Raw genomic sequence first — 24,908 nt, 5'->3', positions numbered from 1 at the left:
TTCTATTGCACCTTTCAGTGCAGCCATAAAAACATATTTATAGTCTGTTACAATTAGTTTTTATGTTTAATTTTTTCGGTACTTTGCTTTTCATCCTTAATGCTGTTGTAGAATATGATATTGAGCATTTATTATTGTTACTACTTAGGGGATGGTTGTAAGTGATGTCTAAGGATATGGAGAGTGACTTTTAAGGGTGTCTTAACCTGAGTGGACAAAAATAGGTTAGAATTAGGCATGGACTGGACTTTAACTTACCGTCAATTAGTTATTTGCGTATTTTTGTCCATTTGGGTTAGCCTCAAAACAATCTCAGGAAAAGGGAGAGGGATGTGACCCCTGCCCAAGGTAAACACCCAAACCTACATATCCTTGCATCAGGGACAATACCGCTTTTTTGTGAAGCTCAAAACGGTCGTACAATGCATTCTTAAATCATGAATTTGGTATCACTGGAAAGATTAAGTCAGCAGTCAGGAGAAATACCATAAAATGCAGTATTTTGGCTTTAGCCTTGCTTCTGCCATAAGATAAACACCAAGTGTAATCTTAAGGATAATTGTACACTGACAAAATCTGAGAAGCCCCTAAGGAGTATCTCAGATTAGTTAGCATCTTTGAAGCGACTTAACATGGTCTCAGAGTTCAGTATTAGGTTACGATTCATGAAACCCAAAGTAGGGAGAAATTTGTCATCCAATTTCCTTTGGAGCCTTCATAGGGCCATTCGCTAACACGTTTACTTACTTTCTTTTTGAGATGAGGGAAGGGACGGAGTAAAACAGATATAAACCATGGAAATTCAAAGAAATCAAGTTTCTAGCGAACGGTCCCTTACCATTAATCTAGTCTGTACCCAATAACTAGTTCCAAAACACACAATCTCTTCTTCTTCCTTCCCAACCTAATTTAAAGCAATACAAAATCAATAATATAACTATACCTCATTTATCTACAACCCCTAAATATATATTGAGCTATTATTAAGACTCATTCATTCGAATCCATTCCAACTCACCTACGTATGAGTTTTGAAATGCATTGCAAACACACAAGCACACACATCACTTGAGATATGGCAAAAAGAATTAATTTATTTATGACACATAAAAAAGGTTTTTATTTACAATAAGAGATGGAAAGGAAAGAAAGGTAAAAAAATTGAGATGAGATATTTGATCTTTAATCACCTGGATGCAAACAGCAGTTTCTGTTTCTGTTTGTCAAGCTATTTTTTATGACATTTTTTTTTCACTTCTCCTCCCTCAATCTTGATTATAAATGATGGAGAATGTAATTTAGTCTTGAGATGTTAATCAATACTAAGGATAATATTTTATGTTAAAAATGACAATATTTGTGGCAGGGTTGGAATTGGAATGTTTGGGGTATTTAGGGCAGTCTAAATTGAATGCTGCGGTACGCTAGTGTATGGCCAAATTGCTTAAGAAATGTACCGAACCGTCTGCTCTGTTTGGATTAGGTTGTTGCTCATTACCAATACATAAAGCTTGAAGGACCAAGCTGAAGACACTGCAATTAACAACCTAATGCGTCACACCCTTTAGATCTGCAAATTAAAGTTAGATCCGAGCCACCTGCATATTGCTCTGCATATTGTAAGGACCCGATCCGAACTACCAATGTGCGCCACGAAAACACTGATTCTAGAGGCTTTGCCTGAAGATTGGACAGCACTGAATATTGAGGCATTGTCATCCAGAGAGCCACAATGGAACAAATTGTAGTTTTCGCTGTAGAAATGGCTCGAAATCAGATGTCATGGTGCCGTTAGAATGATTTAATGACTTACTGTTAATACAGCGATGAAGCGGTAATTTACCGAACTTGTTGTGCTGTTCAGGCTGTTTATCACATCTCTGCCACAATCATACCTACAAATCCAAAATCTCTTCCAGTTTCCAACTACTTCTAACTTTAAAAAAATTGTAAAAACTCTCATATTTCTCATGTCACACAACATAAATAACGCTATTAGTTGACTTATAGTTCAAGCTTAATTTCTGCAACATTTAACAAACGTGGGCGTAATAAAGGGAATTGAGAGTTGTCTTTTACAAAATAAGACATTAAAGCTAGCACGAAAATGACACAAACAAATTTATGATAATCTTGATTACAAGCAAAATGAATTAGACATCGCGTCATTTCCCCTCTCTCATGCGGTTTAAAAAATAATTGAAATTTTGTAAGAAAATAAATAAAAGTTGTTGAAGTGATCGGAGATCGGTGTCTATATGTTCACGTGGGTGATACTTTGAGCTTCAAACAAATGTTCTTCGGTTGCAATTTTATGTTTAAATTTTATTTTAACACATTTTCTATTTGCTTCTTTATGCCATTGCCTTTTTGTTCTTTATTGTTATTGTTGACTCTTTAGTTCCACACTTCCTTATGCAGATTGTATGTTTAACTGATAGATTGGACTGGGGAGTTTTAAATGAGAATTGGAACTGGATTTTAGGATAAAATGGGTATTTATCAGTCATATTTTTTTATAAAGAAACTAAGTGATGAAAATACGATAAATTTGGTTCTAGATTGATGATTTTCGAATTGTGGGCCCTGACACACTAGTGGTTCATCATGAACGCTATGTCGTGGGAGGTTTCGGTTAAGGTTTACTCCCAAGGTGTGCCATTGGGCAAAATAAGTTTAGACAATATGTTATTATAGATTCTAGCTAATCAAGACAGCATACAACTTTAATAAGGCTAAAATGTGATTACACAGTGCCGTCTTATTACCAGTTCCACGACTAATCGAAATTTGGTTTTACTTGATGTTGAACTGTGTCATAATCTTTACGAATTGTGACTTTTGAAAGTGTGGAATAAAGTGAAAAAAGTAAAATCATTAAAATTGCATGACTAGTCATGGGTTCGAAACCAAAACTGAATTATAAGTAAAAAATTATTTCTATTTGAAAACTATAGACTTTTTTTTTTTCATTAAATTTATATTTTACAGGATTTGCCTATAGACAGCATTCGTTAAATGTGCAGACATGGCAGGTCTAATCAAACAATCCAAAAAAATGCGCACAAAACATCAAACCTCCTTCACAACTTTTTCAATTATTTTCCTTTTCGCATCAGCTAATTTCAACTTCTGAAAAAGATTTACATTTATTGTTATGATACCTATGCGGAACCTTTCTAAAATCAAGTCTTCATCTGCACACATATTGAGTTTCTCGAAGAAATAAAATCGAATGCGAATGACTAATGTGACGCAAACAATTCTTTATAATATGGAATTTTCATATCTAGAAACTTTTTTTTAATGTCTTCTTAAGTATTGTTTAAAATTTATTTCAATGACTTCATCTTCCTTAATTAAAAGAAAAAAAGGCTTTGAGTGTTTGTTCTTCACAATTGATTGCTTAATGTTGTAACATTTTCATTAAATTAAGTGATATGATATTACTTTTTTCAGTTTAAAAAGTAATTATAAGTATGTGACATTTTATTGTTATCTTTATTGTGAATAATTTTTTGGTAATGGTGTATTAATTTTATGGAATGAGGTACAAAGTGGATAATGATAAGTAAAATGACTTTTTGTATACAAAGTAACGAATTTTTTAATATTTACTTGGAATTTTAAATTGCTTACCCTAATAGCACAGCATTGCCGTCACGTTGACGATACGTCGAAAAAAGTGCGGCGCGACGTGCATTTGACGTAGTGGCGCCTTGACGTCTACCTAAAGACGGATTTCGTCTTTTTTTCCGCCTTGTGCTATTCTTGTTACTTTGTTAAGCGTACAGATCAGCTGTAATCAATGACCTTTCTCGGTTGACATCTAAAACTGGTTCTATTGCCTGTCAAATTCGAATACCAAATGCAATACTGTCTCTATCATTAGCTTCCTTTCAAGCATTTCTCCTACTATAAAAATTTTACTTTTTCGTCTCTTTTTAGACTTAAAATTCAAATTTTTTGGATTTTTTTAACTATCACTTGCAATTTTTTAACCTTGGCTCTTAACTGGATCTTTAGTATCTATTCAAAACATTAATTTAACGATTTCGACTTACAAAATCTTTAAAAAATTGTTTAATCAGCTAATTTTCACTGCTATTTGACTGTTCTTAGCTTCTTCTTTATGTTAAAATTATTTGTGTCTTAATATTCCTTAATTCACAATCCTTTTTACCTTCAAATTAAGTTAAAATTGGTTAAAATAACTCAACAAGTCTTAAAAATGCTTTTTCTAATAAAAAATTGTATGACTTGAAGTTGACTTCCTTCAAAACTTGAAGTTGACTTCAAGTGTTTCGTTAAACTTAACGAAATGAAATTTGAATTTTCACAAACCGTTATGTGATTCTAAAACAATCTTGAGAGGAATATCAACAAAATTTCCTCCATAAGAATCTAAAGTCAGTCATCTGATCTGAATAAACACAACCTCATTTAATAATTAATTTAATAATCAAAATGAATTTATTTTTTCACTTGAAGTGCAAAGATTAAAAAATCCAATTAAAGAAGAAATAAAAATTTCTAGAGTGAGGAAAATTTCCATCCAAAATACTTCGAGTCATATAAATAATCCAAATTTTTTTCTCATGATGATTCTTCTTTCCAGCAGCTCTTATCCGGCATTGATGGCAATGAACTTTCAGTTTTCATGATTTTCGGTAATCTTCGTGAAAATTTTGTAATGTGGAAAATTTGCTTCGTCATGCTGATGTCTTTTTGTGGGTATTTCGTTATGTCTGTCTGTGTGTATTTGAAGGTGGAAATGATAAAGCACAAGCATGTGCGAAAATTTCACCTAAAAAGCGAACAATAAAGCTTTAAATTAAAAAAAGAAAGCACAGCTTGAAGGATGTAATCACATCAAAGACATTAAGTTTTGAGGATTTATCAGAAATTCTTGATCAACATTTTTCTGTGGTCATAAATATCAAGTGTGTTGCTATAAATGGAAGCTTATTTCACGCGATTCTTGTGAATTTAAGTTCAAGGTGAGGATTTTTTGTATTTAAAGAGAATGTTTGCTTATAATAGCTTTTTATATTGAAAAGCGTGGTTATTGGTGGATTATCAAGTGATTTAATTTCATTAGCTTGTCTTTCAATTTGTCTGCCTGTCCGTCAGTAATCCTGTCCGCCTGTCTGTCCGTTAATCAGTCAGCATGTCAATCTGTCAGTTTGTCCACGTGTCCGTTAGTCAGTTTGTCCACTTGTCCGTCAGTCAGTCTTTCCGCTTCTCCGTCAGTTAGTTTGTCCGCTTGTCCGTCAGTTAGTCTGTCCGCTTGTCCGTCAGTTAGTCTGTCCGCATGTCAGACAGTCAGTCTGTCCGCTTGTCCGTCAGTCAGTCTGTCAGCATGTCCGTTAATCAGCCTGTCCGCTTGTCCGTCAGCTAGTCTGTTCGCTTTTCTGTCAGTCCGTCAGCACATCCGTTTGTCAGTCTTTCAGTTTTTCCGATAGTTTGTCCGTCAGACTCTCAGCTTGTCTGTCCGTCAGCACATTCATCAGTCTATTCACCTCCATACTCTTTTGTCAATCTGACATTCATTTCTATGTCAATTTCCATCTAATCAGCAGTATATTCTTAAAATTAATTTCATCTTTAAAAACATCCTTTAACATCACCTTGGATATCTTTAAATATCCACCAATTATCAACATTTTAATAAATTCATCTTATTATCCTACTAATTAGGCCCTCTAATTTGTTCAACTCAAATTTCCTTTATACTCAATTTCCATGACAATCTAACTTTATTTGCCTGCTTAAAAAAAGAAGCTCCTAACAAATGAAATTAATTAGTAAGTTATTTTTATATTTAGACATTTATTGCTATCAAAACTCACAAAAATGTTCTCTCATTCGCTCAATTCACAAGTGTAAGCAACAAGTAATGGATGATTAATTGCTTTGTGAATATTTCTCTCAACAGAACAATATTCATCTTCATTATTCAATAAGAAGTTCATAAAGAAAAAGGAAAAAGTGGGTTGAGTATGGGTTGGAATTGGTTGTAGTTGAGTGATGGGTATAGAGCGCATTTGGAGATGTAATCAGATCAGGTGATTGAATCAGATTAGGGAAGTGGTGGACAACCTTTTTTTGGTGCCACGACACATCTTAGCCATAGAATTATGTGGAAAAATCTAGGGTTAGTCTCGTATTGGGATCGGAACAAGGTTGCAGAACTGATCAGTTCCGCAAGCTTTGAGATTTGAGATTCAAACTCGGAGCCTTCTCTGAATTTCAAGCTGAGACTCTAGCTCGTCTAAAACTACTCGAATCAATAAATGACTTTATTCACTTCTTTACTGGATCCACGTTCCTATGTAGAGCTTAAGTTACATAGAAAGGCTTGTCATTGCTGGTTCTGTCACCTTGATTGTACAAACTGCCTGACCATACATTAAGCACTGACATTCATTTATCACTGTTCTTCTCTATGTGACTCATGTGACTCTACTTACTTATTTCGCTGGTCGTATAGATCAATTGTGATCGATGGCTTCCCTCAGGTGATGTCTAATGCTGGGTCTATCGCTGGATTCCGTAAGCCAATTAGCAATAACCAGTACAATACTATTGACAATTTCCTTCCAGGAGTTCTTTGGTCTTGCACAAGCTATTTTATGTGGTTCAGGATCATCCAAAATGACTCTGGAAACTCCTCCAAACTACAAATAGTAGCTAATAATTTAAAAGAATGAAAAAATTTCCTTTTCATCTTCATCACCATTACATTCCATAAAAAATAGATGATTATTATATCAAGCACTTTACAGCATCACAATAATAAAAGAAACTTTTAATTAAGACATCCTTAAAGAATGTTTTATGTAAGTAAATTTTTTGTGCTTCTTGATTGAAGAATAAATATTGTAATCTGATAAAAAAAAGTTTCACTTCCCTTTTTTCCATAGCTTTAAAATGCTCCTCGACCTTTTGCCACATGTTCATAAACTTAGAAAATTTATTATGCTATTTTCATGGATCCTTTTTAAAGATTCATAGTATTAAGGTTTGTAAGCGTTGTTGCTGCTTTTTTGGTTATTTTTTACACGGTCTAGATAGTTAAATTTGAGGGTTGGAATGTGCAATTTTTTGGGGCGGTTGATCTTAATATGTGTTCAAAAATCTACGTGTGTATTATTCATCAGCTAAGCTTTCATAGGCTTCCTAATATGTTTAGCCTGATTTAAAATGTCTTCGTCCTAAAACTAATCCCGAATAGCACAAGGCGGCAAAAAGGACGAAATCCGTCTTTAGGTAAACGTCATGGCGCCGCTACGTCAAATGCACGTCGCGCCGCACTTTTTTCGACGTAGCGTCAACGTGACGGAAACGCTGTGCTATTCGGGAATGGGATAGAATATGTGTAAAACCAGGGAGTATGCTTTCTAGCTATCGGGATCGAGATCGAGATGTCTTTGAAATTCGATTCCGAAAATTTATCGGGACCGGGATTTCGAGAAAGCATACCAGAGAGGGGTAAAGGGGAAAGTTGAACTCACCAACGTTCCTTCCTCCTCAGAGTCATAATCAAAAGAGGGGTTATTGGTATTTTTTTTTATAGAAATTGGCCAAGAACGACAGTCCTGGACATCCTACATTTCGAATGTCAGCAGTTTTCAACTCCCTTTTAGTTCACCCAACGCTGCAGAGCTGTAGTTTTGGATGAACCTTGAATACATCCCTGCTTTTCCTCCTCACCCTACTTTTTGAACAAAATTCTTCAATTTGCTGGAGTTTTTCCATACCAAAATCCCAAAATCCCCTCTACATTTCTGCGTTGAAGTTTCAGCATCTTACCTCCAGCCATCAAAAAATTGGGCTTCATATAGTTTGTCATAGCATTTGTATCCAATTGAAATATCTGTAACAGTCTTGTCTACTTAAATTCAACATGTGTGCCACGGAACACAAGTGTGCTACCTAAATTTTTCGGAAATACCATGAACCATTTTCTATGTAGAGCATATCCACCAAAGTGTGCTGCAAAAAATAGAAGATTGCCCACCACTGCTTTAAAATCTAATCTTCAGAACAACTCCTCAAAATATTAAAATCATCCATGTCAAGATGCTCAAATGTCCTTGCATCCCAAAAATTACATTTAATTCCTATCCTACAGCTCTAATGTTCACCTCCTTCAACCATAATTTTTATGATATAATCACATTCATTCACTTTATCGTGACTTTTCATTCCATTTGATTATGAGAGATTTTTATGATGAAATTCTCTTGAATTTTGCACGTGAGATAATAAAAACATTTTTTTTTTAAAGGCACGCTGCTGACAAAATAAAAAAGTTTAAAGAATGGGACCACCAACGGTGTGGGATCTTAAAGATACATTTTATGGGATTTTTTTTTTTATCTTTTATAGCGCCATTGCGATTCATAATCATGAATTTTCACAATAAAATATGAATATTTATATCAACAGAATCAGGCTTTAAAAAAGATCGAAATGATCTCAAATTGGCATTTCTGGGCTGTGGCAATTGAAAAATGATTTATTAAGATTAAATAAATTTATTAATTCGATCCTATGATGAACGATATGTAAATTCATATTCTACAGCTAGTGGTGGGCAACCTGAAGTTTTTCGCGGCACGCATTGGTGGTAAGCATCTACTTATTCACTGGAACTATGGAATCATGAATCACCTGGAGCCTAGGCTGTTACAAAAGACTATCCACCTAACTTTATTGCTGCTGAATCACAAAGCTTGTGCAAATTCTCAGTTTTATCATCTAACTGGCATTCCTTCATTGCAATATGCTACATGTTGCTTTTGGAACATCAGGACGACTCTTCCCTTATAGATTCACATGACATACGATTCATGGCATTTTCGAAATATTTGGGCAGTTCACAGGTTGTCCACCACTGTACTACAGAAATGAATCAATTATTTTTCTTGACCTTTCTCAATTAAATATATTCAAAATTTTGTAGATTTAGGTATGAAAGAAGTAATTCAATCCTAAAGACAAAAACCGTGTTTTATATGCCTCTTCATGGTTAATGATAGTCAGCTTTTATCATCATATTGACTTTAGCCTACAAAGGCAGGCTGAAAGCTATTTTTCCACTGCATGTGTAATAGGTCTCCTACCTAGTCTCGAAGCAATGACCGCTTAGTCGGTGTCACAATAACTAGTTGACTATTGACACCCTTAAAATCACCTCAAGTGGAACAGGCTGCGATTAGTTGACTAAATTTTTATATTGTTACACGCTTTGTACTAAAAATAAGCTTTTTTTTTAAAAAGAAACTTTTATTCGAAATTTACAAATTCGTTAGGAATGAACAGTTTTTGGATAGCAAACATAATTTATGATAAATAATTTTTTGAGGGATGTGACCAGGTAAGTTGGACTACCATTTCAAACAAGACGCTGAAACTCGATTTCATCTATTGTTCTGGATGAAGGTTCGTCATTGCATCTATTGATGCTTATAATAAGCAACATTTTTTTTCCATTTTACAATACTTTATCATTCACATCTGGATATAATTCTCTCGTTGACTCAAATGACATCAATACTATATCACGTCTTTCATAAATTGAATTCCTATAAGCTTTATCTGTTCTAAAGATTCGATCCATTAATCCTAATATGCTATAGTTGCAGTCAAATCTGAAATTAAAATATAAAGTCATTCACAATTAGAGCTGGCTGTCAAAATGACTTTGGCTTGAACGACAGTCTCAAGTGGATGATTATCCAATATTATCTGAAACGGCTAGTGATTGCCGATTGTATCCCGAGCAGCACAATCATGTGAATCAGCCGCCACTGGCAAATTTGCTTCTTGCTCTTAACACTGTGCTGTTCGGGATGTAACATTTGGGGGATATGGACATTTGCATGACCAGAATGTCGCACAATCCCTTCCTAATATATCACGTGAACTCACTTAACATGATGATAATCGTGGAACGCAGGTGACCCTAAAAATGGCAAATGATAGCCAGAATGTGTGATAGTTGAGTTAATTACTGATGATAAAATGTGAATCCATGCCGTGGCAATATGACATCTTAAAGTAATATAGCCTAATCCCAATGGCATAATGCCTAAGAAAAGCTGCTCTAATGGATGTGTATGAAGTCCTGCTACTGCAATTGTTGATTTATATTCATGATGTTTTTTATGAATATGTTTGTAAATTAATCTGTGATGCAGTAAGCGATGGACAGTGTAAGCAACAATATCCAAGAGATGATCATTTATGAAGCATGTGATTAGAACATTTTGAATATTTGGCAGTACTCGAATGTCTGGAATTCCCCGAACTTTAAGTCCAAAATATATTAAAATAATAGCTGGTCTTGCGACAAAAAATCCACTGAATGTAGAGCATACAAGAACCTGCAAGTAAATGAACTTTTAACTTGGTTCCTAATAATTAAGCACCCTAACAGACATAAAGCATGCTTTCATGGTTCAGAATATACAACTACAGTACCTAAAAGCGGTCTCTTTGCCTGCTTGGGACATCCATACCTTAATGAACTTTCTATGATCCGGAGGCTCATTTGTATTTGGATTAACTTTATATTTGCGGATAAATGCAGGCTTTTGAGTGAAATCAAATATAGAATACATCGCCAATAACCAAAAGGTGCTAATTGATGATATGATTAATATTCCATCTACGAACAAATTGTATTCATCTGGGTATGGATATAATAAGAGAGAGATTTATGTTAGATAAATTAATTTTTTATGGCATTTAACAGGAAAATTGTCACTTGGACAGTTTCTGGCGGCCATTTGATTGTCTTGAATAATTTGGGTCGATCGGGATTCTGTCTGTTTGTCAACCGGTCACATAACTCTGTCAATCTTGGGATTTTCCTTTATATTAAATAATAAATAAAATGACTTTAAATGGAAAATGATCAAAAGCTGAAGACACAAGAACTCATGCCGATGGATTTCAATTGATTTTCATGTCTAGTAAGACTGAAAAATGTCTATTATGACTTGTTGAATGACGGTTGAATTAAGTGACTATTAAGAATCTTTGATTAACTAGATCAGTGGTGGGCAACCTGTATACCGTGACATACTGGTGTGCTACCATCATATTTTGAAAATGTCATGAGCCGTTTATCATTTCCAATCTCAGTCGAGGCTTACCACCAAGTTGTGCCGCGAAAAATAAAAGGTTGTTCACCACTCAACTAGATTTACATACCAAAATATATCAAACTTTGATCCCAAATCAATTCCCAGACTGTTTTCTCCTGTTTATAGATGCACTGAAATACTTTTGAAATGCACCAAATTGTGAACATCCAGAAATAAACTGGAGCTGTTCTAAAGATTATTTGCATTATTTTAATAAAAAAATTGACAATCCAAAATTTTTTACGTCTTTTATTCTTCACAATAGAATCAAAACTGCAATCTCAATCATTTCCAATTCTCAAAAATTTCCCCAAATAAAATTCTAAACTGTCAAGTCATATTAAGGCAGTTGTGGGCAGCCTGTTATTTTATGCGGCACACCTTGATGGTAAGTGTCGAACCACTTCATATAGATTGCCCAAAACTGTAGTAAAGTAAGATATTTTAATAATATAAATGCTGCATAATATGATCAGGCAGGAATGTCATTCTGATGGGTTCTAATGACTACTATAATCTGCAGATCTAGTGAATGTGGTGATCTGGCGAACTCTTACTCGTTAATCCAATAGAGTGCAATTTTGGATTTCAATGTTCTGAATAGCTTACGATTTTGTCATGTCCTAGTTATGCGCCTCTGCGAAGTAATAGGCAAGCAAAGTGTTTCAAATTTGGTTTAGTCAGGTGATCTAAATACTCAAAAATCATTGAATATTTCCATTTAAGCTACAATCTTTTAATATTAACATCAGCATTTGTAATACGATACCCAATAATGTGTAGCCACAAAATATTATTCAAAAATAGATGGCGCTAGTGTACAGATCTTGCTGCTCTAAGAATCTTAAAATTCTATTTCAAATGCTGCATCTTTTGATATGACCATAAATTTCCTAAAATGCTATGAACCATGTGCTGCGGCGGTTTCGGTCGAGGCTTACCACCAAAATTCTTATGGACCTGGGATCGTATTATTCTCTATATCTACGTCATTTGTCCTACAGATCGTCTTAACAGGAAGGATGAATAATTAAAGAAATCATATCATATCCGAAGTAGATAACCTCAACTGTCTAATCCATTTTATATTCTAGTGACAAACATATCCATTTGTTGACATGGTCTAAGTCAAGGCTTATCTAATTTATTACAATTTATGATTGTTAGTAGCTTCGCGAAATGACGATCTTACATATTTATGCAAACTTTATTATATCTATGATCACATATTAGGATGATCAAAAACATATTCTACACCTGGGTTTTTCTAATGGAAAAATGTAATTAAAATATTTCTTTGAAGGACATGCTTTTTTGCGAAAAACAAAGCAATTAATTAGCACGCATCAGGAAACTGTTGAGAATTTATGATAAGCTATATCTATCCCGAAAAACACTTGGTCATGTTGTCATGATTTACGTATAATTAATAGATGTTGAGTGATCGATCCAAGGTCCAAGATTGAAATGAGAAACTATTCAACGAATATGGAGACACGCATATGTCAATTGATGGATTAAAATCCGGCATTAGGCTGACTTGGTGATGGGTCTAAAAAGAATTTGGCACTAAGTCAGAACCACAAAGGAATAATGTCAAATTTTAAATCAATTGACTAATTTATTCCATTCATCTACAAACTTTCGTATATTCAGCACATGCCATCATTCATGACAATTAATATTCAGTTTCATCAGTTAGATAATGTCAATAAAAAGTCCAAATTTATTATTATTTTTCAATATTTTTTTTTTTATTTTCATTTTTGATCTCGTTTCCTGGTTTTGTTTACATTTATAAGTTCAAAATTTGAACTTCATATGAATATTCATGAATTTTGAACGTGTTTTTGAACTTTAAACATCAAAAGATATTAATAATAATTGACTAAAAGTGGTTATTTTAATAGTATACATCCTTTAAGCCTTAAACAGTAGTTCTTAACTTCTTTAGCAAGCAGCAATTCAAAAATCTTTCCTAATTATGTAATATTCCTAAATTTGGGATAAAAATCCTATATTTTGTTTATTTGTTGTATCGGCAAGCTGTACGCGACACATTTGAAATCGCGTCGCTACTTAGTAGTATAGTGGTGGGCAATCTGTCTAAGTGTAACTTGAGTAACACTAATTTAAATAAAATCTATTGAATTTTCTCGCTTTTTTCTTCAGAATATAATTCATGTGCTGATTTCAGTGACAATAAAAGCCTATCACGTTTTTGATAGACTGAATTCTTGTATGCTTTATCAGTTCCAAAGATCCAATCCATAAGTCCAAATCCACTGTAGTTGGAGTCGAATCTGTACAAAAAGGGATATAAAATTAGTAAAAGGATATAGGCAGAAGGTTTCGAAGGATATGCGGCAATGGGCCCTCGTACATCAAACTTACTTCATATGATGAAAATCATGAAACTCTGGTGAATTTAGGAACGGCAAATGATAACCGGAATGATTAATAGTTGACGAGATCAAGAATGACATTACAGATATCCAAGCTGTTGCAAAATGACATCTCATAATGATTATACTTAAAGCAATTGGAATTAAATGTGCAAATATATGCTCAATAGGATGTGAATATAGAACAGACACAGCAATTGTTGATTTATATTCATGATGAATTTTATGGAAGTGCTTATATAGACGTTTATGATGAAGAGTACGGTGGGAAATGTAAGTTCCAATATCGACGATATGATCATTTATGAAGCATGAGATGAGCACAGTTTGAACATTTGGTAAAGCATGAATGTCTTGAATTCCTCTCCATTTAAGTCCATAGTAAGTTGCAATACAAGTAGGTACCAATAGTGCTAATCCAATAGAACTGGAAAAGGTGACAACCTGTGGATTAAAGTATTAAAAAAATCACAAATTCTAAAACAGCCACAACTTGTTATACCTTAACAAACTTCATAAAATCTGGAGGCTCATTTGTGTGTGGATTTACTTTATATTTTCGTATAAATGCTGGCTTTTGCATAAAATCGAATAAAGAGAACATCAAGATGACGGAGCCACTTGCAATACTTGAGGTGACCACAACTCCATAAACAAATAGACGGAACTCATCATAATCTGAAAAAAGATAAGCAATAATTTTTGGAAAATCGTATTTCTTCAGGGAATTTGATATATATGCTGCATCCAGTTAAGTCAGACAGTTAAGATAGAAAGGTAGAATTTTATAAATTTGGAGTAGAAAGGAATGATAATTTGAGTAAATCAAAATTTCGGATGCTATTCAACGTGTTTGCATTTCTGCGTGTGCAGTTTTTCACGTATGATTTATTGTAAAATGTCAATCTCGAGCCACACAAATGAAGAATGTATCGCCACGCAGCTAAATGTCTATTATCAATACCAAATGGAAGCTGCCTATTTTTGGCAGGACGTAAAAACTCCTTGGTATATCCTTCTTAATTTGTGTCGCTCAGAAATGGAAGCTCCCTTCGTTTGGCATCTATTTGCCTGTCAAAAGTAGGCAAATTCCATATAATTCCTAATAGAGCCTTTAAATTTCCATGACAGAGCCATTTTCACTTATTTCACTCGTGATTGTTTTCAAAATATCCATCAAATTGGATTGAACGAGCAACAAGAATCCAACTAATATTTTGCATTTAATTCATAGTTAATAACATACCGCAATTAATTAAACTAATTTTCCAAATTATTTCCCAAACTGTTTTATCCTGATTAAGCAAATACTGAGCTACTTTCGAAATAGCCCATAATGTCAAGAACCAAAAATAAATTGGAACTGTTCTAAAAATTATTTGCATTATTTTCCGAAATTTTCACGACTGTATTTCTTTACGGTCAATTAAACACTGCATGCTTAAATTGAAAATCAGAAACATCCACTGCTGTCAATTCTAAGCGCGCTGTCGGAAACTTGTTTGTGAAAAAATCCTTAACTATTGTAGATATCGTAGATAGCATGGCTTTGTTTTAATTACAACGAGGTTCTATTCATCTTTGGGATTTCTCTTAAATGACCATAACAAATAGTAATACTAACTTATAATCAATCATGTATTGAATGACTTGCATGCAAATTTGACACAAAGGAAATAAAAGAACTAGCAGGAAAAACCCAAAATTTATGGAAATTTTGAGCTCAGAATTGTTCAATTAATCAAGTTTTGTTTTAGTAATTTAATTGTATAGGAAATACATTTTGAGGTGATAGATTGCAGTGTTCTGGTATATCTTGGGTATATCCAGTCAGGAAATATTTGGAAGCAACAAAACCCAAAAAAATAATGTTTGTAGATCCCTCTTCTTCCACCATTATGCTTTTTTATTGGAATCATAAGCAAAATTTGTTCTCAATAACAACCCATAAGCATTCGGACGTTCTTTAAGTTCAGTGGTAAGCAATTTTGATTAACAAAATTGTGTAAACCCAACTGATTGAACTGTCCACTTATCAGTCCAACACCTTCATCCCCAACAACAAATGGACTTCCAACATGCCAAAATATGGATATATATATCGTTACCACGAATAATAAAAAGGTCCCACTACTGAGCTCGGCGTCCGAACATACCCTAAGTCAAATTCTTTGTAGCCACAAATCATCCTTCCAATAGCATGTAGAAAACTTAATAGAATAACTTATAAGAAATACACAAATCTGTTAGTCGATCACATATCCGACCTCAGGCTAGCGTGACTCTAGGTTGGCGTCGTATGTGGTCTGAATCATGGACCGTACCAGATTCACGTCGACCGTAGTATCAGATTTTGAACAGATTACTCGACATATGCTACTCAATTTTTGCCAACATACCATAATATATTAAGCTTCTATCCCAAATCAACTCCCAAACTGTTTTATTCTGACCAAGAATCCTTTGAAATAATTTAGAAATGCTCCATATCGTAGAGAACCAAAAATAAGTTGGAACTGTTCTAAACAATTTTTGCATTATTTCTAGTTAATTATTATCTTGTGACTTTATGCTTCCACCTTTAAATCTAAACTAATCTTAATCAATTTATGATCATATATATTTGGAGGATATAGGAACTTAAAAAATTGCCTTAATAGTCGTGCTTAAAACAGTCAATAGATATCAACGCATTTTTTACGCATGTCTTGAACTCATCAACATACAGCATAGTTATAGATCTCATGTCCAATTCCTACATATGTACAAAATAAAATTTTCCTTATTGATATTGTGCCAGCTGTGATCAACCATTTATTTTCCCCGGCTATACTTGATAGTTATCCTCGATCGAAATCTCACAAGTGTTCAATGCGTCATCCATGTTGCCGTAAAGTAAACACAAAAGACCTTGTAAAGCAGATGTCGGAGAAAATGCGAAATTCCACAGAATTAATTCAAGGTTTGTTTTCATCCTTAATAAACTGTTTTGCAACCGGAAATATTAGGTTAGGTCAAAATTATGCATAGTTATTTTTGTAAGCTTGCGTCTTTACTTCTTGTTTGTTTTGATTTTTTTCGTCTCGTATTTCTGGGTGATTCCAAAACTTGTAATGCGAGACTCAAACGGAGAGAAAAAGAGAAAAAATTTAGATGTTGTCTGTGCAAAGCTTTTATTGAGAATTAAAGATCTTCCGTATGATCTAGATTTGAGAAAAAATGCTCAAAATTACTAATCATTAAGACAATTTATGCTGGTCAGGAAGAAGGATGGCCAGAGGATTTTCACAAAATATCGGGACACTTTTGGAAAAAATCGGGACATTTTGAGGCTTTGTCAACGAGGCTGAAAAGTACAGCAGCGTCCTGGCAAAAATACAGCAGATGACCGCCCTACAGGAAGACATCACGATCCAAAATCCCGGTCACGGAAGATCTGTAGGACTAAGAACGGGACTTTTCCGGGATGGGACCCGGTTCCGATATCGAAAAAGCATAGGTCACACACTTCGAAAGCGGAATAGTATTGCAGCTGAGGGAGAAACACAAGCTTGCTATACGGTAATGTAGGAAAGCCAGTTTGATGTCCAAACTGAGAATTTGTACAAACTTTATGATTCGGTCAGCAATAGAGTCAGATGGAAATCCTTTTGGAGCAACCTAGGCTCCAAGTCGGAGGATTGTTTCTGTAAATTGTGTTATTCTTATGTGCCTTTTATTAGAGTCTGAAATCCTTTATTAACTCCGTGCCGAAATCTTAAGCTTTACAATGCAGATTGTGCTTTTAGTATTTTTTTTTTTTTTGATTTAAAAGCTCATTTATTTATAGCAAATTAAAAGATGTGTTATAAATCTCCATATGACCTTGAATATGGCACATTAATCTTCTTTAAGACGGCATTTAATTATGCAAAATGAATGGAATGCTTTAATTTGCTGAAGAAGATGTTTAAATGTTTTAACATAGAAATTTTGTGTTCATTAGTTTGCAGCAGTTTGTAAACAGTTTCTAATTGCAACATGACTCAATTAGACAATGTTTAGTTGCAAATTTTTCATGGTTTTTGGTTGAATAATTATGAATGTCAACGAACTGACTAAGCAGGAATTTGTTTCACAGCAAAAAATAGCATGTTGGTGAGAAATTTGCTTTCAAACTTATTACCTTAAACAAAAAGGTTGACTGTGTAGCTACACCACCATGATTGTTAGTGCCTATGATGGAATTTCGCTTAGAATCACTAAGTAATCGCTAGTTCAGAGTAATCGCTAGTATTAAGTTCCAGATCTCGAAGTCGACTCGAATTCTGTATCGAAAATTGTTAAGTTCACTGTTAGATGTGAAGGATGCCTTGTGATTTTACATAAAACGAATAAAGGGAATTATAACTAAACACAAAAACTCAATCTCAGGTGAACGGCCTCAATATATAATAATTAAATGCTCTTCCGCCAAATTCCATATAAGATCGTTGACTTAATATTTGACGCAAAAAAATCGATTTTTTAACTTCTCTGTCCATAATTTTCATTTTTTATGGCTTATCAATATCTCTTTCCCTCTCACTAACAGGTGAAATGACATTAATGACCCAAATGGTAGAGCGTTGGTCTTACGTGCCAGTTCATGTCTAATTTTCGAAGCTCTTTTTTCCATTTCACCGTTCTAGTTACGAAGCTCGGTTCGTGTGTTGGATGCAGTTTTGAGGACATGAGCACATAATGTGTCTCTACTGCTAGGTATACAAGGATAAACTAGTATGTGGATGACTTTCTTGCGCATAAGAGTTGTAACTAAATACATTGCAGGATACATCAGGTCTTATGACGTACTCGTGTCTTTTGCAATGTGCAGAGCTTGCAAGTGGTTCGGATCCCACTGTAAACTGTAAGTCTATAAGTAAAAGGGTATTTTTCAACACATTAATAATCGCAGTGCCTCAAGTTCATAAGGCTGCACCCTTCAAGCATTACAAATCCCTCTACCCTCTCTAAAAGCGTTACGTAACAACTTAACAGCTCTAAATTCATTCTTTATCTTGATCTTCGCAAGAAATATATCAATAAAAACCTGTTATATTAAAAACTATATTTTAATATTTTACAGCACACATAAAGACAGTGCTTAGCAAATATTTTCTTTTCATTTCACACGTGCAGTATTTTTTTTGGCAGGGTATTCATATGTGTTACGTAAAGTGTTGAGCACTACTGATACATATGATTTGAAGGACAAATCTTAATGAGGATGTCTTGTGCAAAAATTAGTTATTTTAGTACCACACTCAGTAGCAGTCAGACGTTTGAATTAGCAGCAATTGAATATAAGTTTTATTAAGTGTTAATTCTTGAAAAATGGAAATACCTAAAAAGTAATAAAAACCATAAAAAAGCTATAAAGCTGATTTTAATAGATTTTATATCCCACTTACCTTACAGAGATGGCTGGAATGTGGATGAAGAAAATATTAAGCATTTGGAAAAAGTATCATTGGAATGGTGGGATCCCCGCGGAATTCAAATTCTTCTACATTCCATGAATCCATTGAGAGTAGAGTTCATCCGTGATGGACTTATTAACACTGGAATGATAAAAGCTGAAGATAGAGATAAGCCGGATGTATTTAAAGGAATCAGTATACTTGATGTTGGATGTGGAGCTGGAGTTCTTACGGAAGCATTAGCAAAATTGGATGCAAATGTGACTGGATTGGAACCATCTGAAGAATTGATTAGAGTTGCTAGAGATCACATTAAAGGACAGCCAATAAATGTCGAGTACATTTCCGAGTATGTTGAGGAACATTCAATCAAGAATGCTGATAAATATGATGCAATTGTTGCCAGTGAAGTTGTTGAGCATGTTCCGGACCAAAAAGCATTCCTTCAAGAGCTAACAAAGTGCTTGAAGCCAAATGGAAGTATTTTCATTACAACACCCAACAGAACTATATTCTCATTGATAATGGTAAAGTTCATAGCCGAATACATTCTCAATATCATCCAAAGAGCCTCTCACGATTGGTGGCATTTCATTAGACCATCGGAAGTTGAGACTATATTGGAAGAAAAGAATTGTAAAACTGTGTCTGTACGGGGAATTTGGTATACTCCATTCTTTAATTATTTTAACTTTATAAGATATGCAGGAATACACTATTTTCTACAGGCAGTAAAGCAAGATAATAAGAAAGAGAAGTAGAATGTTAATAATGCTGTCATGATTATTACTTGACCTCTGTCAAGTCCCAGAAGCGTCTTCTGGGATATATTCATGGGAAAGGGGAGTTGTTCTTGAATTTACTTGGGTTTATCCAAAAGAGGATGGGGTTAATGGGACGCTTATATATTTCAACCCCTCCTACCTACAAAATTTTTTTGGTTTCGACTTTGCCAGACATAAAGTCGACCAATGTATACGTAAATATAATAATCTATAAATAGGGGTCCGTTCACTTATTATGTAACGCTATTATGGGGAAGGGTGTAAAGGGTCGATATTTTGTTACTACTCAAGCAATATTCTATGGATATTTGGTTATCGAGTTACATAATATGTGAACAGCCCCCATAACAGACACTTGTGAAATTATCATGAAATTGTACGGCTTTTTCCTGTGGCAGGTGCCTGTTTTGCAACTCTGGTCATATTCGATGAATATTTAAATTTGTCAAGTATTTCATCTTTTGGAATTTATTACTTTTTAAGTCTGTGTCTGTGCTACACTATTACCTGTATGGTCTTATTTTTTGCAGACTATGTTATCTCCTTTGCATTTTGAATATTTTGCATTAGCTGACATTTAGCACCAAACTTTTAAGAATAAAGTCTTATTTCTTTTTATATAAAAACACTTATGTCTTTAGATTATCACATTCAAGTTTATACTGAAATCCTGTCTTCAAATTTGAAACTAGTGCCATTAACGCTTTCTACAAAAAAAAAAAACCAGTTCAGAATAGCAAATATTTTTTTGCCAAATTCGGTGTGGGACCGTTCACTTGTTCCGTTACAGATTGTTACTTCTGGACTTGGATGTGTTGATGAGAACGCTAGTGAGAAAGCAAGAAGAAAAGCCGGCTCTGTCTTATGAGAACTTCTGCAAGTTCGGAATGTTGAGGACTTAAGTCCTTTTCTACTCATCCAATCCAGGAGTTTTTTGGTCTTCCTTGAGATCTCTTATCATCCATAAGGTCCGATACTGTCAACCTTTTTGCTGAGGCATCTTGTGGATGACTAGGGCATCTTATGAATGAATGGTGCATCTTGTGGACCAAATAAAATTTAACCCCCATCCCCTCTTCCTTAACGTAATAGCTGAATAGATCCACTTTATATTAATTATTTATTCAAAATTTGCAATTTTAATTTACTCAGGAACTGAAAGCAGTAAATCATCGCGACAAATACTACCAAGGCCACAATTTAAGCTGTGGGTATGAAACACTTTTAATCATTTTGAGGAAGCTTTGTTTTTCTAAGCATTTAAGCATCATCACCAAAATTAAACACAATAAAGCTTCTCAATAGAAAGCTTTGACTTAAATTTTACAAAACCGTTTTGGATATAATGACTAAATTTACAATATGTGGGAAGATTTAGAGTTTGACACTGATAATGACCTAAATGTCAAGTGAATAGCTATTTCTTGAAATAGCTTCAATCTCGATCCCGACTCAATAACAATCTAGAGTAGCCAATGAGGCACCTGTGACAGACAAAAACCGTACAAATTCTCGATAATTGCTTTCTAACAAAGCATATAAATTATCAAGAAATTGAACGGTTTTTGCCTGTCACAGGTGTCTGTTTTGCAATTCTAGATCAATCTCCCACTATGCCACACGGCTTTATAATAATAACAAAGATGTTTATTGTTTGAAGTTACTAAACAGACTAAATATGTATGATACAAGAACTAGGAGCTATAAAAATATTAAACGAAAGATGATAAATTATCAACTAACCAGTTCTTTTGGAAATTTGATGAGAGTGGCCTTTTCACTAATTTCTGTTCATTGGTCACTAATTAAGACTAAATCATTCTTCTTGACATCCTTTAATATTTTAATTTTTTTTTATAAAAAATCATATTTATTAAATACATTTTGAATATTATCTTATGAATCTAAACCTTTTCAGTCTTCCACTTTCCACCACAAAAGTTACAAACATCCCAACGATTTTCCCATGCCTTCATAGCTGTCGATATCTTCATGTTTGATTTGTATATAGATGTAGCACCACATCGTACACATCTCCTTAAATTGCTTGTATTTTTGTTGACATGAAGGTACCTTATTGAGTCTATTAAGCTGTGATTCATTAGACATCCTTCCACATAATGAATGTCTGGGGTAAAGTCCAGTGCTTCATGTTCAACAAAGTATGTGAGTTGTAATGGAAGTGGCAAATTACTGAGAAGTGGAGACGAAAGTGACGTTTTTGGTGTATTAAGATGAACTTGTGGGATTAGTACTTGACTTGGAAGCAGACAGCATTCATCGAGAAGTTGCTCGTCCGGGCTGTGTAAATGGAATAAATTTAGAATATTGTTGGATAGACTTCATGAGGATTAACTTACCAGTCAGGCTTAGGAGACAATTTCGTTAGTAACCGGAATAAAGTTGCTAAAATATCCAAATTGTCAGCTGATCGTGAGAATATTGGAAGACATTGAGGCTGAAGAAGTCCCCAAATTCTTATCATGACCAACAATTCTCGAATCGTATTCAATGCTGTGAAGTCCGATAAATCTCCCGTAGTCTTGTTCGTGTTCAGGAATGTCTTTCCTTCGGGCAATTTCACCAAAATATTCAGTGCCAAATCAGCAACAAATTGAATCAGTTGCTGTAGGGATTGTAAAGTTGATGGCTCAACTGTGAAGTCCTTAGCTTCCAAATTAAGGAGAACCTTATCAACATCGGCATTATTGACTGTCGTTTCTGATAGGATCACTGGAAATGGATATAAAATAGAAATTACGCTACGAGCTGCTTTACTTAAATCTGTTCCAAACTTACTTGATAAATTCTCAGCTGGACCATTCTTAAATGTCATCAAATCAGCTGGTGCAGCAGGTCTTAATAAAGACTTAAATGCTGTAGATATAGAAATCAAGTTCAACAGGCAAATAAGATCATGTGCCTTACTCTGTCCAGAGATTGACATTCGATACAAATTAATCTTCATTGTTAAGAATTTAAGGTAGTAAAATTGAGTAATTGAATTTGGCTGACGATTGAAGTTTTCAGTCATTCGGTCAATAACTGAGTCAATGATTTGTGGCTGTGTCATTTTGAGCATCAGCATAACATCAAGCGAGTCAACTCCACTGATGAGACAATACTCAAGCATATTTGTAGCTTGAACAGCATTCATCAGAAGATGATCAAAATTAATTTTATAGCATGAGACTTGTCCAATGGAATCAATAGCAAACAGCATATTTCCCATAAAACTGATGTCCAGCGCAGCCATTTTTGATGTCATTTTAATAATTTTTGTATGATGTTCCAGTGCTGATGCACTAAAATTGATGTTTGAGATTGTGACACGCTTCATGCCTTCTCTGTTCAGGCAGTGGATCGAGCTATCCTGATATGCAATAAATAAATAGAAATTCATGCCAAACTGGATCTTTGTTGTGATTATGTCCAAAACTTTTCTGCTGTGCCTATAAGATTGTTGATTTGACCATGCCAATGTCTTGTAGCATTCATTTTTGTTTGTTTGAAATAATTTATGAATTGGCGTTGATTCCTCCTTTAATGTCCAGAGTTCTACAACACTGCCACTTAAATGATTTGAAAGTACAATCAGTCCATCAGCATCTTCCTGTGTCATCCATTTGAATTTAAATAACTTCAAGTCTGACATGTCTTTTGCAGCAGCATTTTCATTGACAAAGAAGCTTGGAAGTGATTTACTGTTGATGATTAGTTCCTCATCAATTTTCTCAATTTGAACTCTGTAGCATTGGATGATCGGATTTTTATGCAGATTATTTGCAGCTGCAATGTAAAATTGTCCATTTTTGAACGCAATATCAGCATTTGTGTATAGACATCTACTTTGTCCAAGATTCTTCATGAATTTACACTGCTCTACATTATTATTTGTTGGTGGATGTGAGTTTGTGTCAAAGGAATAAGCACCAATAATACCTGTTGAGGTAATTACAACAAATCCAGTTGCTGGAGATGCTCCAAAGTTTCTAACAGTGGGCTGGATTCTATATTTTTGATATTTGTCTGTGTACAGCATCTGATCGTGTTGATACTTTGGAAATTTGATTCCATTGAAGAAGAACTTCGCTGCGATGATGTTTTCACTGGAAGTAATTAAGAAATATTGATGAAATTCATAGAATTGAATTAAATTGCTGATTAATTACCTTGGAAAGTTAATGCTGTAAACCTCGTAAAATTCATCTAGTAAGCTATTTCTCTGAGTGTAGATCGATACATTTCCATAGTTGTCAGCGACCTGGATGTGAGTAAAGATACAGCGACGAGAAAATTTTATCAAAAACTCATACTTTAAGTATAAAAATGACAATTTCAACTTCTGGATCTTATTTAACATTACTTGCATATAAAGACGTGCATATTTGTACAATAATCAGTTCCAATTTTCTCTCATGAATCCAGACTTTAATGCCAATGACATACTTACCAACAAATAACATCCACTCTGATTCCATTCAAGCACAGTAATTGGATAAGACCTCGTAGCAATCTTGTATGTGCACCACGGAATGTTCAAATCGAATACATAAATGAAGAAACCTTTAGATCCAGTCTTAATATCAATTTCTGATGAAAATGCTACAACATTTGAGGACGAAACTTTGCAAAAGTTCTCAAACCGGCCAAATGTCTCATCTTTCCGGTGGAAAACGACTTTATGCTGTAGATTGAAGAATTGTTCCATGTTGTCGATGATTTAAAGTTAGTTAATTGCAGTATGTCAAGTGTTAAAATTAATTTTTTGTGAAATTTTGTTTTGATGATAAAAAATAAATAAAAACTCAAAATTTAAAATTCTTATGACCGTTATTTTAAAGGCTGAAGTTAAAATGAGTTTTCTGTAATTCATTGGAAATGTCATCTCATAGTTGAATGGTCAGTAGATAAAGGTTTGAAAATTAAGTTAGTCTAACAGGATTGCAAATCATGATCCTTATTTGGTTTTAATTAAACTAAGCCGGTAAATTAACCTAACAAATCAAAGCTGAACTGCGCTGAATTGCTGAATTAAAAATTTGAATATTTTTTGACCGTTAAAAAAATTAAGTTTTAAAATGTTACGATTAAAATCTAGTTGGCTTAGTGAAATTT

General features: G+C 34.1%; 4 protein-coding genes across 16 annotated transcripts; 1 reads left to right on the top strand and 3 right to left on the bottom strand.

Annotated features, from left to right (window-relative positions):
* Positions 1-9,279: 9,279 nt before the first annotated feature.
* On the bottom strand, positions 9,280-11,416 carry LOC139086215 (fatty acid hydroxylase domain-containing protein 2-like). The gene is made up of 4 exons (XM_070634593.1): positions 11,227-11,416; positions 10,530-10,699; positions 9,940-10,394; positions 9,280-9,659 (listed from the first exon to the last, which is right to left on the bottom strand). The coding sequence occupies exons 1-4, from the start codon at positions 11,363-11,365 to the stop codon at positions 9,503-9,505; spliced, it is 921 nt and encodes a 306-aa protein (XP_070490694.1). The 5' UTR covers positions 11,366-11,416; the 3' UTR covers positions 9,280-9,502.
* Positions 11,417-12,884: 1,468 nt separating this feature from the next.
* On the bottom strand, positions 12,885-21,454 carry LOC139085923 (fatty acid hydroxylase domain-containing protein 2-like). 12 transcript variants are annotated; one of them, XM_070634134.1, is made up of 8 exons: positions 21,360-21,437; positions 21,189-21,274; positions 20,298-20,995; positions 19,207-19,620; positions 18,997-19,146; positions 14,067-14,242; positions 13,554-14,008; positions 12,885-13,462 (listed from the first exon to the last, which is right to left on the bottom strand). In XM_070634134.1, the coding sequence occupies exons 6-8, from the start codon at positions 14,166-14,168 to the stop codon at positions 13,303-13,305; spliced, it is 717 nt and encodes a 238-aa protein (XP_070490235.1). In that variant the 5' UTR covers positions 14,169-14,242; positions 18,997-19,146; positions 19,207-19,620; positions 20,298-20,995; positions 21,189-21,274; positions 21,360-21,437; the 3' UTR covers positions 12,885-13,302. The 12 variants fall into 12 exon arrangements, with proteins under 12 accessions (XP_070490235.1, XP_070490238.1, XP_070490241.1 ...); XM_070634137.1 differs by having other exon boundaries at positions 20,298-20,945; XM_070634140.1 differs by having other exon boundaries at positions 20,298-20,497.
* LOC139085922 (ubiquinone biosynthesis O-methyltransferase, mitochondrial-like) lies at positions 18,784-20,416 on the top strand. The gene is made up of 2 exons (XM_070634130.1): positions 18,784-18,936; positions 19,004-20,416. Exons 1-2 carry the CDS (start codon positions 18,920-18,922, stop codon positions 19,764-19,766), a joined length of 780 nt encoding a protein of 259 aa, XP_070490231.1. The 5' UTR covers positions 18,784-18,919; the 3' UTR covers positions 19,767-20,416.
* A 167-nt stretch (positions 21,455-21,621) lies between the features above and the next one.
* On the bottom strand, positions 21,622-24,571 carry MED16 (mediator complex subunit 16). 2 transcript variants are annotated; one of them, XM_070634976.1, is made up of 5 exons: positions 24,244-24,571; positions 23,963-24,054; positions 22,590-23,899; positions 22,151-22,523; positions 21,622-22,091 (listed from the first exon to the last, which is right to left on the bottom strand). In XM_070634976.1, exons 1-5 carry the CDS (start codon positions 24,499-24,501, stop codon positions 21,695-21,697), a joined length of 2,430 nt encoding a protein of 809 aa, XP_070491077.1. In that variant the 5' UTR covers positions 24,502-24,571; the 3' UTR covers positions 21,622-21,694. The 2 variants fall into 2 exon arrangements, with proteins under 2 accessions (XP_070491077.1, XP_070491076.1); XM_070634975.1 differs by having other exon boundaries at positions 22,151-23,899.
* Positions 24,572-24,908: the final 337 nt, after the last annotated feature.

This window comes from Chironomus tepperi, unplaced genomic scaffold (assembly GCF_022539635.2).
Source record: "Chironomus tepperi strain 1889 unplaced genomic scaffold, CSIRO-AGI_Ctep_v1 contig_85, whole genome shotgun sequence".
Classification (NCBI taxonomy): domain Eukaryota; kingdom Metazoa; phylum Arthropoda; class Insecta; order Diptera; family Chironomidae; genus Chironomus; species Chironomus tepperi.
This window is presented reverse-complemented; position numbering and strand designations above follow the sequence as displayed.